This window comes from Alligator mississippiensis, chromosome 3 (genome assembly GCF_030867095.1).
Source record: "Alligator mississippiensis isolate rAllMis1 chromosome 3, rAllMis1, whole genome shotgun sequence".
Taxonomy (NCBI): domain Eukaryota; kingdom Metazoa; phylum Chordata; order Crocodylia; family Alligatoridae; genus Alligator; species Alligator mississippiensis.
In genome coordinates this window covers 260,762,698-260,780,104 of record NC_081826.1, presented here as the reverse complement: position 1 = coordinate 260,780,104, position 17,407 = coordinate 260,762,698, and the positions used below count along the sequence as shown (strand labels likewise).

Below are 17,407 nucleotides of genomic sequence, written 5' to 3'. Positions count from 1 at the left end.
ACGGTTTCCACAAAAATCAACAAATGGTGATTTCGGTAGGTCTCTAATTATTGGAGGGTCATATTCAATTCTGCTACAACATAGAAAGCAACAGTGGGAAGAAGGGGGCAGCAGGGTGAGCAGGTGGCCTAGTCCCTTCACCATTTGTCCCCCTTGCTGCATGCCCCCACCCAAGATGGCTGCTCCTCACTGCCTCTGCCCCTCTAACAGCCTTTGACCCCTGCCCCCCCCGAAGCTTCTGCCCCTTGCATTCTTTGCCCCCTCCTGCAGCCTCTGACCCCCTGCCTCTGCTGCTTATCATCGGGCATGGGTCTGGTCCTATTCTGGCCAGAGGCACAGAGAACAGCGTAGCTCTGGCTCTGGTCTAGCCACACAGCAGGGGTTGCTGTGGTGGCAGGTCCAAGCAAGGGTTTGGTGGTGGGAGGAGAGGCTGTGGGGCAGGCAGGGGAAGAAACTGAATGAACACTAGTATGTCTATAATTTCTACCAGAAGAGAAATGAAGAGAAGTGATTCTCCCAGCAGAAATGTAACGGAAGTTTGTGGCCTCAGTTTAAGAAATAGAGTTAACTTTGCCATCATACGATTTAAAAAAAAATATTTTTCTACTAAAACATCATTTGAATTTCATAGATTCATAGATGTTTGGGTCGCAAGGGACCTCAGCAGGTCATCGAAAATTTAGGATTAACATTATTAAAGTGATTCTTAAGACCATTATCTATTTTGAATTTCAGTCAATTATACAAGTTATGGGCTGGCTAGCATTGTATTACAGTAGTTTATTTGCAGTAAGGAGAGAAAAATATGAAATATAAAAGTTAATATGGGGCCCAACACTGTCTCCTTCACCATGATTGATAGGAACACTTCTGAAATTTAACTCCATCTGGGGACATACTCCTTTTATTACAGAATCCTACTCCAAGAAGAGTCTCCATGTACAAGGCATAGATGAGCTAGGTTTGGGTGGTGAAGTTCTTATCTTTCATCACAGAAGAAGTGGAGACTACACTAATCTAATCTAAAAGCTTCTATGTTACATCTCTAAAGGTGCATTGTGGCCTTCCATTCTTTTGCCCAGTGGCATCTCACAGATTATTTTTGGCAGGCTGAGTTTATATATATTTTTTCAATATTCACATGAACCTTCCATACTATTAGTGTCACCAATGTAAATGGCAATCTCCAATTTAACTGCTGTGCATAAACAAAGTCATGCTTAAGTAGAATGATCAGTAGTACTTTCCCCAGAAAGGCACCTTTTTTCTTACTGGAAATAGACTACGATTTATTTACATATACAATTTTTCTCAATGACAGGCCTCCTAAACTGTTCTGTGCAACACAAATGGGCTGAATTCTTTAAGAATGGAGCAAAAACCTGTGTTTTCAATCTAATTCTCACAGTTTGCCCACATTAAGATACCAACCCTGCAAACAGTTGGGCTCATACTTAAATATTAGATACACAAAAAATTTCACTGCAGTCAATAGGATTACTTGTGCTTAAAGTTAGGCATGTATTTGGAGGTGTCAGTACAATCAAGTTCTAAGAAGCTAAAGAGCACCTGATAATAGTTGTGAATAATGAGCCTCTCTGAAGCAATTTGGAAAAAGCAGTTTAACTGCTAACACAGACAAGGACAAAGCATTTATACTACCGTTAAATTAAACTTACAGAAGTAGTGTAGCTGAAAACATCCTTGGCCCTGGTGCACTAGCAATTAACCATTTTCAGTCCTGGCTCTAGGGACCATTTGCTGAGGAGATGAGGTCCAAGTGGCTCATAAAGAAATACAGGAAGCAAGCAGCGAACTGACAAGGAATGGAAAAGAATTGCCCAGCAAAGAAAACTACGGTCTTAAAAGTCAGAACATGTAGGGATAACGTGAAAATTATGAATAGTCCAGTGGAACCAAATCTTGCAAAGGAAATTAAAACAAAAAGCAAAAGGCTTTCCAGCTTTACATATGAAAAAGAATATGGAAAAAAGTAGTGGGGTTGCTATGAAGGGAGGATGGGGTGGACAATAAGTACAGACAGTCAAAAAGCCCAAGGTTGAATTGATTCAATCTTCACAGGTTATTCTAAGCTGTGTAGATTGAACTGATAAGCAAGTGAACAGACATTTATTTACTTTTGATACTGGAAATGCAGCCACATGCCTGCAATAGCCCAGGCCAGAAGCCGGGGGTGCAAAAGCATGCCACTCTGCTTGGCTGCAGCAGACAGTTTGGACCAGCCAGCCTGCCCACCCTGTGAGGGGGGGCCTGTGGGGGAGGTGCAAAGCATCCTGGGGGACTGAGAGTTAATTTGAATCTGGAGGGGATCTTAAAGAGAAGTTCAATAAATGAATTTAACCTAAAACAGTTAAGTCTGATACTACATCCATCCAGGTTTATCTTGAACTGGTTTCAGCCATTTTGAAGGAGATTTATGTGCACTGAACTTCTGCTGTGTTATAGATTGGAACCAGTTTCTTATCACTTATACTGGTTTATGTATAACTTCTGTCCCTAGCCTCAAAGATATGGCCCCAAAACTAAATGAATGCTTTGCCTCAGTTTTTGTTTTCAAAAAGGTTGATGATGTAGAACAGCAATGCTCAACCTCTGGCCTGAGGGCCACATCCACACTGTGGAGTCATGTCATCTGGCCTGTGGGGCTCCTCATGGCTCTGGAAATTTGGCACCAGGGGAGCAGTGGCAATTAACACTGCCACTACACTCTACTACTGCCAAATTTCCAAGCCCTGCAGACCAGATAATGTGCTTGTGTGTGTGGGGCCAAGGCTGCAGGCACAATCTGGCACAGGACTGGATTGGGTACATGAGGCTGGGACCATATGTTGGGCTGGCCCTGTGTGCCAGACCAGGCCCCAGCCTCACACATATCAGGCCAGGCTCACAGACCAGATCCAGCCTGCACACAACCCTACACCACTTATCGAGCCCACAGGTCTAAAAGTTTGGACACCATTAATGTAGAACATGTAGGCAAAGGAAGTATTCTAATGGGAATTAAGTTAATGGAATTTAAGTGGAAACAAAATTCCAATTGCTCACTAAGCTCCACTGGGGGACTAGGTAATCCCTATTCCAGAATTCTAAAGAAGCTGGCACAAAGCCACAGGCTTTGCAAGCAATTTTAATAAATGTGTCAAGCTGGGGCTGGTACCCTATCCATAGGACATTAGAAAATGTATAGCAGTATATCTGTATTTAAGGAGGAAGGGAAGGAGAATGCAGCAACTATAGACTTATTAGGTTGATCTCAATATTTCAAAAGGCATTAGAATACATTTGGAAAAGTATAATTAAGGATACAAAAACGAGAAATGCAGCATGTCTACTTAATATTTATCTGTAAGAGGATAACAATTTTCTGCAGCAAAGAAGTGCAACAAAGCTCTTCTATCTGGGTTTCAGTAGAGTATCTGATATGGTGCCTTCTGAGAAATTACTTAAACTGAAGGAGCTAAGGAACAAAAAAAGAATGGTAAGGTAGGAAGTAACAAGTAACTGGAGTTGCACTGAAGCAGGAAGTATTGAACTTGAAGAAGGTTACTAGTAGAATTTCCTGGGACCAATCATATTTAATATTCTCATTTAGTGACCTGGCACAAAAAGCAGACATTCTGGGTTAACAGAATCAGGAAGTGCTGCCAATACAGAGGAGGACAGAAGTATCAGAAGAACGGAATGACCTAGAACACAAATGTCAAACTCATCTTGGGCTTCAGGACAAGTCCAGACCACAGAGCTCCTTGTGGGCCAGATCTGGCCTTAAGCACAGGGCAGCAGTAGCCACTGCAGTGTTAGTGGAGTAAGTGGCCACAGGTCAACCAGCCACATGCTGTGGCAGAGACGCAACAGTGGTGGCAGGCCAGATGGCTTCAGGGTGATCGAGGGCTGGGTCACACAGCCCTCGTTTGTCCCCCTGCCACCAATGGCCCCCTAGTAAAGAATGGAAGTAATAAAGACAGACTGAAATTTAAAATACAAGTGTAAGGTCATAGGAATTAACAACAAGAATTTCTGCTACAAACTACAGCTCATCAGTTAGAAATGACAGAAGGGGAGAATGACCTGGGTGTACTGGCTGATCAGAAAATGACTGTGAGCTGTGATATGGCTGCGTAATACCAAATGCACTACCAGAATGTACCTATTAAGGTATTTCCAACAGGGATAGGGAAGTATTACTGCCACTGTACAAGGCACAGGCAAGAGCTCATCTGGAAAACCAAGCATAATGCTGAACACCCATGTGTAGAGAAAGAAAAAAAAAATCAAAATGGAGCAAGTGCAGAGAAGGACTACTAGAATGATGAGGGCAATGGAAAGCCTTGCTTTCAAAAGGAGACTAAAAAAATTTGGTGCATTTAGCTTAACAAAATGAATACTGATAGGGGATATGGTTTCTTCATATAAATATGTAAGAGGGAAGAAAGGAACAGGGATAGAAACTATTTAAAGGACAATGTTGGCAAAAGAACAAATGGATATAAACCGGCCAAGAATAACTCTAGGTTATAAATTATAAGGTTTCTAAGTATCAGAAGAGTGAGATTCTAGGGCAGCCTGACTATAAGAGTTACGGTGGCAAGAAGACTAATTAGTTTTAAGATGGAAGTTCAATGAATTTATGAAGAGACTTCATTGCCTGTAATAGCAGAGAACTAGACTTCATGACCCAGGAGCCTCCTTAGCCCTAACTACATCTGATAGCTCAATTAGCCCTTTTTCTTTTCTTTTGTTTATTTTGTAGCTTTTCTAAACTAAATCTTTTAAACAGTAACAGTCCAGTTTTTGCTTTTATTATGAACTTTGAGTTTGCTGTGTAAAACTCACTGACAGCCTATTGTCCCTAAGGCTAGGGACAGAAGTTACACATAAACCAGTTTAAGTGATCAGAAACTGGCTTGAACCTGTAACAAAACATAAGTTCAGTGCATATAAAGCAGTTTCAAAATGGGTGAAAATGGTTTAAGACACACCTGGGTCAAACTAGTTTATGGAACTTCTGTCCCAGACCCGTTCCTGGTTTAAGCCCTACCCCCTCCTCCCAAGCCAGCACTCTGGCTAGCTGTAAAGGGGGTGGGGGACTGTAGCTGGGGTCTCCCTGGCAGGGGCACAGCAGCATCTGCCAGGCTTCCCCCTGCCCCATCACCACTCACTGCTCAAGAAGGTTCCTCCGTCTCCCATGGCAAGGACCCCAGTGGTAAAGCCACCCCCATGCTAGCTAATGCTGAGAAGTGTCTGTGTGTATGCATGTCTCCAATTTCAATGAAACAAAGGCAAACAGAACAGTGTCTGCTTAGGGATTTTTTTTCCTGAGCAAGAAGCCAGTGGCTTGCAAATGTTTTGCAAAATGCCTGTACCTTGAGGTCAGAAAATCTAATGAGACAGAGGCTTTTGTTTTTTTGATGGGCTGATAAGCTTCGTGTTCTGACAAACTCCCTGCTGGCCTGCTTCAAAGACACAGGCATCTCACACCCTGAAACTTTTATATTGAATGAAGTTTCACTGTGCAGCGATTAATGCTGGTGATTGCTTCTATGCATCAATTACTGAGCCTCATTAGAGTGCAGATTCCCTTTCCCGCAATCTGTCAGTGTTCAACAGGGTACAGAGAGAGGTGTGGGAAATGACCTGGTTTGCAATTAATGGGGCCTGTCAGTGCTGTCAGTTTGAGATTCAGGCAAATATGAAGCACTAACTATCAGGATAATATAGATGCATACAGTCCACACAAGCAGCTCCTCCCTCCCCAACTTTTGCCTCAGAGTGCTAGCCAGGGCTGGGGCCAGGGCTGGGGTCTAACAACATTCCCCACCCCTTGAGCTGCAAGCAGGGAAAAAGCCTGGCGAAGGCTGTTTCCCCCTCCCTTTCCAGGTACACCCCAGCTGGGGACTGTGCAGGCCACAGTGAGAGTTTAAACCCCTCCCTAATCATAGTGTCCTGCCAGCACCGGCCACATTCCCCACCCCCTCAGCTCAGCACTGTAGATGGGGTGGGAGGGCTCGCTCTAGCACCACCCCAGCTTCTGACCTGAGCCACTGCAGCCATGTGCCTGCATTTCCTGAATCAAAAGTGAATGCAAAGATTGAATCAATTCAGACTCAGGCTTTTTGAATGTCTGTCCCTAGTCTAAAGGTTAAAAATTACTTTTGGCCCAGTATGCCTGAACAGGCAACTGATGGTTAACATTCTAAACTACACTATAATTATAGGCACTTGCACTTATTATTGTTCCCAAAACATTGTTAGACAATTAAAATTTGCTTTGCCAAGGAAAATATGAATTCACCTGCCTAAGCCAGCAAGAAACCTGGAACAACTTTCTGAGTACCCTTCAGCATTTCTAAATTTGGCACAATTTACAGCACAGTGAGGAAAGCAAAAGGTCCTTAGAAACAATCTTATTTTACAAAAGACATATGCATTAAGTATCCACATGGGAGCAGGTTGGGCTAGTTCAGACTTTGTTCTATTGAACTTGTACCATACAATACAATATAACCGATATAAACAAACCATATAATCAGCTTTGAAAGATACTAATTAAATAATCAGATAAAAAACTAACTAGATGAAGCTCAGTTATTCCAAAATATGACTAACAGAGATTCAACTTTCTACCCTTGAATCTTAACATACATAAAGTCAAGTTAAATAAAAGTTAAACCATTTGATTTGATAATTAAAAAAAAGACTCTTACTTTCTTCTTTTTAGCACTTCCATCTTCCTCTGGGAGGGGGAAATGTTCTTCTAGGAACTCTCCCAGAGCACTTGAGAGTTCTTCTTTGTATTCTTTAATTTTCAGCATTTTAATTTTCAATTCTTGAAATGCCCTAGAGTCCAAAGTAAAAGTAAAGTTTGACTGATATGTCACATAATTAAATTAAATGGTATCATTGCTATAGTAATAATGGCACTGATAAACTCAATCACACAGTGTAAAGGCTGATTGTAACATATTTACTATAAATGAGTCATTTATTACTGGTTGTATTTTGGATCTTTTATTTTTTTTAATCTGACTGTTTATCATACTAATATTGTAATTCTTTTTGCAAAAAATACTATAAATACCGTTTTTCAGAAAACTGTACCACTTGATTTTTCATTTCTTCTTCTATTACACTAAGAGCTTCTACCAGTTGCTGCTGCTCCTCAAGCCACTGCTGTTCTCTTTAAACATAAAAAAAGAGAAATGATAGAGGGAACAAGAGATCATTAGCATTTTTAAGAACAACCAAAAATCCTAGGATTTTTATTTGATTTGTATTCAGGGTTGTATGGTATTCATAAGCCCAACTCACTACATACCTTTTTAGGTCTTCTTTCAGCTTTTTGTTCCTAGCCTTAAATATAGACAGCACCATTTCAAGATCATGGTTTACTTTCTGCAACTGCATGAAAAAGAAACTGAAGTGTACAGTTTGGAGAAGTTTGATTTTTTTTTTAGCTATTAGTCTTACATGTTGACATATTTCAGACACCAAAAATATCTTCATTGACAAATAGGTAACAAAAATGACCTAATAGCATATTAAGAAAACATCAGTTCTGAGAAAAATTAATGATTCTCTAAAGTAAGGTAATCTTAAAGAAACACTGATTACTAAGTGATAGTGAATAGGGTATACCTACCTTTGAGAGGGGAATGAAAAAAAAAGTAATAAGACATTGCAGCATGGTTCATTTCAGAGTATTTCTCAGTAAATAAATTTTAGTACCACATTCAGGCAACAGCTGAGGGCGGTTCACTCTTCATAAGAACATACAGACACATCACAGAACTCAGTCGTGTATTAATGCACATTCTGCTGAAGACTAATAAGAACAATGTAGTGCTTTTAGAAGTTAGAGGTTCTCCATTATATGCTATGCTTTAGGTGTCTTTGGCCTCTCCTCATAAAATTATAAAAGTGTAGCTCAATACACATATAACTAATAGAAAGTATTTCCCAGCAACAGAAGGGTTTTATATACATTCAAAATTCAAGAAATTTTGGAACCCTCAGCAAAAGTAGCCACAAAATGTAATATCAAGCCAAACACGCAGTAGAAGGAATATATACTCAAAGGAAAGTACCATAGCTAATCATCATCTTAAAAAGCTCTTGTACTGCAATTTGGTTCCCAACTTGATTGATACTGCATGGAAGAAAGTTCCTGGGAGGTAGCCAAACCAAAAAGGTAGGTGAAGCTTTGGTTATTTTTAAACAAAACCCATAATCTAAACGTGTCTTCATTTATTTGCCTAAGTATGACTATTCATTTCAATGTTATGCCCACAAGAATATTCCCAGCTAAGGTTGCATACCAACATACTGAAATACTACCACTAACACATTCTTGATTTGCCCTTTCTCCCAAGTCTGGAAGAACTCAAATAGAGTATTTGCATAAACTGTTTCCATAGAACTCTAGAAGCAAGATCACTGGCTCCCCTGTATAACACATACAATTTAAGTTCTTTGATAGCTTAAATATTTATGGTGCTTTTCATATAAGTTATCTTTAAAAGATCATGTATTATAATAAAAAAAAATCAGTAATTGCAACACAGTTCATTAAAAAAACCCAAATTAATATTGATAGTGTTGGAGTAATGTTATAGCTCTGATAGTCCAGGGAAGTCCTTGTACGCAAATGCTTGCCACAATCTCTCCTACTTACGGAACTGCTCCAATAAAAGTTATTACCTACAAAAATTCTTGCCTCTTAAATAGTGTTAGTGCACTAAGAAGCACTCAATTTGGAGGGAGGGGGGAGTTTACCATTAAATACATTTTTACACCTAAGGAAAACTTACTTATATAAGAATTTACTACCACGTAATGAACAAAGAGACTTACCTCTTCTTTTCCTAATTCTACCAAAACATCTGGATTGGTGGAGATTACTGAAAAATACAACAGATTCATTCTCCTTATATTTCAGTATAAACAATTTCTAACAAGTTTAAGTATTTATCTGTGCTGAAAAACACAGTGTTGGGTAGAGGTAACCAAGCTAGTTATAAAAATGTAGTAGGGGTATGTTAGTATGGTGCTCCATCTAAATTAACTTTCTCCCATTTTCATCAGGTAATTTGGCCCAGGCATTATCACACTAGTTCTAGTGCTTCGGGCCTAAACTAATCTTTTTCCTGGCAATAAATACTGCAATGCAGGTATACCCTAAATTTAGCAAAATATGAAAATCTACCTTTCTAGGGAGACATAATATAAGCATCATCACAAGGGAGATAGTAAATGAAACTGGTTGAATCCTACTGTGGCCGACTTTATCAAATTGTAATCTGCACTGAAAAAAGCCAGTATTGTTCTAATATTGATTTCCTCCACAGTCCAAGCTACACTCTTATTTTACAATATTATATACTGAATTCCAATTTTATTGAAACTTATTGAAACAAGATAATCCAGCCTACAAGCAAAAATTTTGCAAATGTTTTCAAATCAAATTACATAGGGAGATGGGATGATACTAGGCATACTTCTAAGGGCTTTCAGCCTTTTTAAGAATGAGAAAAATTGAGGAAATTAGAAGAATTTAGGAAGGCCACCATTGAACAACAACTCAATTAACAGATCTTCAAGTCATTTAAAATATGAATTCCAAAAACATTTGCACACTATTAGATTACGTTTTGCTATATTTATATTTAACCTTCACTCTACAAGAAGCCAAGAGCTTCAGTTTGTTCAAGAGAAAGAAGAGACAAATGAACCTAATTTGAAAAAAGAAATATGTTACATCTGAAGAGAGCTGACTGTTGCTGTGGAACAACAACACCTTTTTAAAAGGTACAAATACAAAGAGATTAATAGGTTTCAACACTTCTAAATTTCCAAGCTGTTTGACAGATGTTATAAACCCTATCAAATTGTAAAAATTAACAAAATGCATCATGATCTTCCCTCCTCTTCATGCATGTTTATAAAATATGTTTTTTTGGAAAACTAAAGCCTATGCAACTTATTTAAAAAGGGAGATGAAAGCTAGCCTACCAGCTTCAACTCTTAGTATCACAAAAGCTTTTTGTCAGCTTGGTCCTCCTATCTGCCATCCTAACATAAGCAACTCCTGTGACAAAGCTTTCTTTTTATCAAAAGGGGAAAATGTAGCTCTCTCAAGAAAGCATTACTTGTCTTCCAAAAATAATACCGGCTATTCCACATGGGTTTGATAAAATTGCAAAAGTAAATGTTGTTTATCAGCAGGATGATTATACAGCAGAATTTTAAAAAGTGGGTTAAGCCTTCATGAGAAAGCTGAAATATGGGTTTCAGTGACGAGTGTGTTAAAATACTAAAATACATAATATTTCTGCACCAGAATATGTTCAATTAAAACAGAGGATAATTAAAAAATGGTTCTTGAAATATAAAAGCAAAATCCTAAGAAAACAAAAGATAAGCAGCATGCTTCTGAATTAAGCTGGTATTAAAGAGCCATTTGAGGCCTTTTATAACAACTGTAATGTTATCACAACTACCATATTTACTTGAATACAAGACAACCTCCCCAATAATTAGATTCTATATATGGACAATTTATAAATATGTTATAATTTTACAGATACAGAATCTAATTGTTGGGGATTAGTCTTGAATTTGTTGCCCTACCACTGCTACAACAGAGAAAATAAATTGGGGGGAGGAGAGGGGGGGTCAGGTAGCCCCCTTGCCCTGTACCTACCCCCACCTTCTTCTACTGTCAGACCCTGCCCTCCATGAGCAGATGGAATTGAGGAGCAAATTTGAAAACTGACCTTGAAACACACATAGCTGTAGTAATTTTCATATAGTACCCATGGATTTAGTTCATCCAGAATTAATTCATTTTACCTTTTTTGAAACTGCTTACCTGTTTTAGAACAGGTACTCCACAAACACAATTTGAAGCAGCACTTTTATACCTACTTATATATAATACAAATGATGCATGATATTGATCCAAAGCCAAAAGGCTCATGATTTACCATACAGTTTTTTGGGCTGGGACCCAGCAGAGTCAACAGCATTTCAAACCATCATGACCCCACCGCTCAGCACTGTTCAGTGGGTGTGTCTACACGCAATGCTGTGTTGCCATAGGAATGTGCTATGGCGACATAGCATCCATGGGCAAAAATCATGACACTGCAGTTATGTCACTGTAGCGACAGGCTCCCTCATTATAGCACGTCACTATGGCAATGTAGTGCCTAAAAATAATCATGCGTGGCATGCACAGCACAGTGCACCATCTGTTAGTATTACTATTACTGCACCATCATTTAGTACTTCCAAAAGGAAGTATTAAATGACAGTGCAGTAACAATGGCACCATAGCGGCATGCGTAGATGCGCCCAGTACGTGTGTATAATCTAGATAACTCCCCTCAAAGGAGCCACCTGCTAATTAGCTCCCCACTAATGTCTGGAACTGCATGTTCTTGTTATGAGTCTAGGGATCCTCCAAAAATTTATATGCAGATGAGGCACAGGGCAACTTGGTCTGGCTCCACCTTATGAAGGGCAGGGCCACACTCATCATATGCAACAGGCTAAGAGAGGGGGCAAGAGAGGGATTCTGACTGAACTGTTTGGGGTCCTGTTTGGTGACACTTGCCAGACACTTAAGTCTGCTGAAGAAACAGGAATCATTGGAAATGGGAAAAAGGCACAACTTGGCTGTGGGAGTGAAGAGGAAGTAAAAACGTATTCAATGTACTTGCTCACTATGACTTGAAAACGAGTCAGTGCTGAGAGGGACCGTGTGCGATGGGCACTATCATATATCTTCTCCAGGTAGGCTATACTAACCTATCCTTGTGGTAGATCAAATATACCATTTTTTGGTGCCAAGAAGAGGGTGTCCGGGCTGGCTCTGGCCCTCCTGGTGCCAACCTGGTATTCAATACCTCCAGGACTGGTGCCAGTTTCCCTGTGGAGGAAACACCTGTCCATTTTTTAAGGGCCAAAGAAAAAAGTGTTCCCATCAGTCTGTTTACCCAATATGGGTTATGTGGTTTATAGTCATGCTCAGTGTTGGCTTCATTTAGTCATCTTCATAGTTGGTTTTCATGCTGTTTTTAGCAGCAAATTAATAAACAATGTATTTAATGAGGTTTCCTTGTAGGCAAATGTAAGATGAGGGTTTTTTCCCTCCATGCCGACTGGAGAAAAAACCTTGTCTTGTATTCAATTAAATACAGCATATTTTTGTGATGATGCCATTAACATGTCTCACATTCAAAATCAAATTAATTAATGCTTTGTTCTTCACTTTCAGTAGTTTCATGCACTAGCATATTTAAAGAACAGAAAACAATGTTCTACCCTTTATGATGATTTGATGTCCTTTTTATTTTGCAATATCAATTCCCACTATTTTAGTTTACTCCAAATGCTTGTTTTCTACCATTTCCAACAAGTTTAAACATTCTAAGTATGTAGAGCTCTTATCACTATAGTATCAGAATGCCTTCCCAATGTCCCAAAAAGAATCTGTTTTCCTCAAGAGAGTATTCAATAGTCTGTCTAATTCAGTCACTCTCCTGAATTATGAATTGTGAGAATCATAACTACAGAGGAAAGGTGAATCTCTCCAGGAACTAAAAATCAATCCCATGGAGGACTCTTAACATCAGGACAAAGACCTTCAACCAGGCTCAACTTAGAGGGGAGCCAGTGCAGAACAGAGATTACTTGGGCAATGCATCTGTGGCAATCTTTATTAGCAAATACATTGGCTACTGTATTTTCCACCAATTGGAGCTTTTTTTCTTGGTGTGTGGTTTCATTCCTAGATAAGAGTTGCAAAAACCAAGTCTGGAGGTCACAAGCAGAATAGCAGGCTAACATGTAGCAAGATTACTAAGCAAAATACTACCAGATGTTAGCAATGTAAAGAACCATTACCATGCATGCTTTTATACAGAAAATTCTATTGAAATCATAGGAATCTAGCACAATATTTATACTATGCAGACAAAAAAAGTATTATATTGAGACTACAGCTATTTTATAAACTTAAAAATGTGTTTGCTCTCATTTCCTTATTTTAAAGAAAGAAAAAAATCAATTTTAAGAGCCAACTGCTTGCTAAAAAGTTTTAATTTAGCTGATTAAGCAAACGTGGAGCTATATAAAGAGTATCAGAAATCCAGGAAGAACAAATGAGTAAAATTAAGTCTTGCAAAAATAAATCAAACCTGTATTATGGAGTCAAACCTCTGTGCCAAAACCGTGCCCAATAAAATTTGGAGCTGCCCAGTTATAGCCTCTGAAAGTGAGGTTCATAATGAAAATACTGACAGGCCTATTATAACTGTACTGGCCACTGCTAAAAATATAAAGCAGAGTACAAGACAGCCAGGCTTTTATCCTCAATAGCAAACTGTGGGAAACTGATTAATCTTCATACCCCAATACTTAGTATCACTCAATCAATACTTTCCATGGATCAGGCAGTTACTGTCACTTAAACTGAGGGGTAGATACATGGAGAGTGTCTTAGCTGGATGAGCACAGGATGAAAGTAAAGTAGCTTATAATTTTGTGAGGTTCTTGGAGATAAACCCTACTTTCTTTCCTCTGACAAAGTGGCTGAAAAAGAGAATGCCAAGTAACAAGGCAGACCCTAGACTGCAAAATGTTATTTATATTACATACACAATCTCTAAACTATAAAATTGATATTTCTAATAATAAATCTAATAATTTGGGAGCAAATTAGAACATTCTGAGCCAAGTAGCTCAGCAGGCCAGTAAAAATATTTTATGCCCCAAGATTTTTTTGTAAAACAAACAGATTAGAGTTTTAAATGATTACATATTTTTAGTAACATGAACTAACATCTGCAGTTATTTAAGCCAAGATAAAAATTGTAAGTGCTTTCAATTTTTATGCTGCAAGACACAGACTGATCACCAAGAACAGCCAACAAGGAAATTTCTCCTATAGGATCGTACTGTACAATCTGTTTCAATTTGTTGAAGGTTGTCTACACACAACTCTGAAACATTTAAAACCGACTTCTGTGAAGGACAGACTCTTTGACAAACTATTGATCTGCTCCAATATGGTAATTCATATTACTTTTATTTCTTTAAAAAAATATCTTTAGAAATGAATCAAAGCTACCTTGTGCCTCACAGTAAACTCTTAGTAGAGACAGGTAGCTAGCTGTATTAGGATGAAGTCAGGCAGAAGGCAGGAAAGTGTAGCACCTTAGGGTCTTTACACAAGCTCTGGGGTTGGGTGGAGGAGGGAGAAGGCACTTTAATTAGAGCAGTTCTTGGGAGCCACTCTAATTAAAGTGTCTGCAGCGTCTCATGTATTCAGTGTCCTGCGCTTCAAAATGGTGGCAGAGGTGCTTAAACTAAAGTTTGTTTAATGAACTATAGTTAAAGTGCTGGGACACTGAATACAAATGACACCAAGGCTGGTGAAGTGTGCTAATTAGGTGTCACGAGTATTCAGCATCCCGGCGCTTCAAAACACAGCATGCTAATTAGCACACTCCAGCAGACTTAATTAACTGAGTCTGCTCCGACACGCTCTAATTAGAACGAGTCAGAGCAAGCCTCGGGCATGTGTAAAGGTGTCCTTATGGACTAACTCATTCAGAGAGGCACAAGTTTTCATAGGCTACAGCCTATTTCATCAGATGTAGCTTGCAGCCTATGAAAGTTTATGCCTTTCTGAACGGGTTAGTCTAGTTAGAGGCGCGCAAAATATGGCCAGTGGAATGGCTTTGTCCAGCCCACAGCGGGTCCCTTGGTCCCGACTGGCCCAGGCACCGTCCAACAGCGATGTGTCCTGTTGCTCCCCGGGCATGCAACAGGGCTGCAGCAGGGCAGGTGCAGGACGGCCTGTTTTGGGGCTGTGCCCGTGGGTTCCAACTGATCCCACGCTGGCGAGCGCGAGTCCGGAACGGGCGTGGGGTGGGCTGGGGCTGTTGGTAGTGGCATGGATGCACTGCAGGGCACATAGGCTCTGGGCTGTTGCAGCACAGGGGCGGGTGCTGACCAGCTCAGAGGGGTGCACACGGGGGTTCCCATGCACACCGCACCCCACCCACAAACCCTCCTTCCACAAACCCCATACACACCCAGACCTCCCCCACATGCTTCCCTCTCATACACACATCTGCATGACTCTGGGGGGAGCCCCACTCCCTGCTACGCACACACCCCCCACCACACACATACACCCCCCCAGGCACACTCCTCCCACAAACACACACCCAGTCACCCTCTCCCTCCACACACCCCACAGCCTCCCACACACCCCCACAAACCAAAACTCCCACACTCCAGATACATATGCATCCATACAAACCCCATACCCACACCCCACCACAAATCCCATACCCATCCATCCATACCCTCCCACAACCCTTCCCCTGCTACAATATACAAGAGTAAGACTTCATTTTGAACTATTATGCAATCACTTCTATATACACCACACAAACACAGACAAATCAGGACAAAATATATATTTTTAAATTAAATATAATTATAATACATTATTGTGGATGTTTGATTTTTAGTATATAATTTGTTTATTTTCTGGTTCCAAGATGGTAATCTCCCTTCCCAAAAGGAGTACTTCCAGGGGCAAGGGAAGGGACTTTCCAGTGGCAAAGGTCAGGGGTTAGAGAATGGGACTTCAGTCCCAAGATGGCAACCAGAGGGTGGGGCACCTGACAAGGGGCGGGGGGTACCCTTGCATCCCTCGATAGCTCACCAAAACTCATTAAGATGGCCCTCCAGTCAAAATAATTGCTCGTCCCTGTTATAAGGTGACACACTGCCTTGACTTCTGCCTAGCAGACTTTGAGAAAACATCCTTTTCAAAATTAATTCTAGTATTATATGGTGAAAAGCAGCAATATCTATAGTAAAGCTGTGAGGCACCTCTCATTTAAGAAGTCCACTTCCTTTTGAATAACTAAGAGTTTACAGCAGGCACTTGAAAGTGTTTAAAGTCATCATTTTGAGTTTGCTTTGTGCTTCAATCAATTTGGAAGCAATATAAACTAAACTAGAAAAAGAGAAACTTCTGGTACAAGCATGTACAGATAGATAATACATGACTATAATGCCAGTGTATTTTCCCATGTAGAAAAGTTCTAAAATCGTTTTAACCAAAAAGAGATAGAACAAATTAAATAAATTGTATCTGATATTATTACTAGTTTTTGTTTCAGTACCATCAGGTATCATCTTGTCAAACAGATCGTGCAGTCTGGATTTTCCTGTGTTTGGCCAAATTAGAGCCTGGGATCAAAGCAAACTAAATATTATTCAGTTTGAACCAAATGTTGCTGAAGGTGTTAGACAGAAAATAGTATCTTGAAGAATTGAAGGAGTCATGTATGTTCAGTAATAAAAAAATATTTCCTCTTATCACTCTAATAAACTATTTGGAATAATTGGAAAACAAAGACTTTTTGGGGGAGAAATAAATTTTAAAAAGAAACTTGAAGAACAGTGATGGAATAATTATTTGGGATAGGGATAGAGATGCTACAAGGAATAAAGCACAGAGGCACCATAATTAGTGGCAGTTAATTTTAGTTTCTGTTAAGTGCTTAGGTGTGATGATTCATAAAACAAAAACATTTTACATATTCATGAACTAAGATTCTTGGATGGAAGGTGCTTTGTAAATGCAAAGTATAATCACATAAACTTTTTACATTAAAGTCTACAAAATAAAATTTTAATGAAAATCCTTACTTTCAGGAGTTTGTTTCTGCCATTGATTGCATTCTGCTGTTAAAGCCTTCACTCGCATCATTAACAATGAAAGCTGTGAAAAGGAAAAAAAAATGGTATTTCACAGCTATCTTGAAACGCCTGTACTGTATTTCAGTAAATGAGAAAAAGGTAAGAAGTTTAGTAATCTTTGAGGAAAATCCAAAAGTTATATTAAGCACATTTTACTAGATTTTAGAATAACTGTTGCTTGCAACCAATTTGTTTTTATGATGTACAGAATCTTTTTTACAATGTCAGGCATCTATTTAGATACTATTACAGTGGAACCCAGATACTTTGCAGGGTTAGGTTCCTTCCCCGCCTATAAAGATGAGGGTTTTTTAAGTAAGGAAGGGTATTGTAGAGCCAAAGCCAACAACAGTATAGGACTGGTTGAGATGCTCCACCTGTTTAGTGCAACTTTTATTTGAAAAGGCACCGTTTCTCCAATTAGCTGTGTGGGAAGGTTGATGAGCTCCAGCTGAGTGCAAAAGTGCTGCCCTTTGAAATAAAAGCTGTAGATCATCATTGTTATATATGCAATGATTTATATTTACTTGTAAATCATTGATGTAGGGACTTCAGCTCACATACCTCTGCTGGTATAGACAGATAGTATACAATAGTA

General features: G+C 39.4%; 1 protein-coding gene across 2 annotated transcripts in view; it reads right to left on the bottom strand.

Annotated features, from left to right (window-relative positions):
- CENPK (centromere protein K) overlaps positions 1-17,407 on the bottom strand; it is a 43,996-nt gene that overhangs the window by 9,743 nt on the left and 16,846 nt on the right. For both annotated transcript variants that reach the window (XM_014594077.3, XM_019495972.2), the window contains exons 5-9: positions 16,759-16,831; positions 8,872-8,918; positions 7,337-7,419; positions 7,100-7,198; positions 6,726-6,858 (exon numbers count right to left, since the gene is read on the bottom strand). In XM_014594077.3, coding sequence (XP_014449563.1) covers positions 6,726-6,858; positions 7,100-7,198; positions 7,337-7,419; positions 8,872-8,918; positions 16,759-16,831 — 435 coding nt within the window. The remainder of the gene's footprint in view (positions 1-6,725; positions 6,859-7,099; positions 7,199-7,336; positions 7,420-8,871; positions 8,919-16,758; positions 16,832-17,407) is intronic.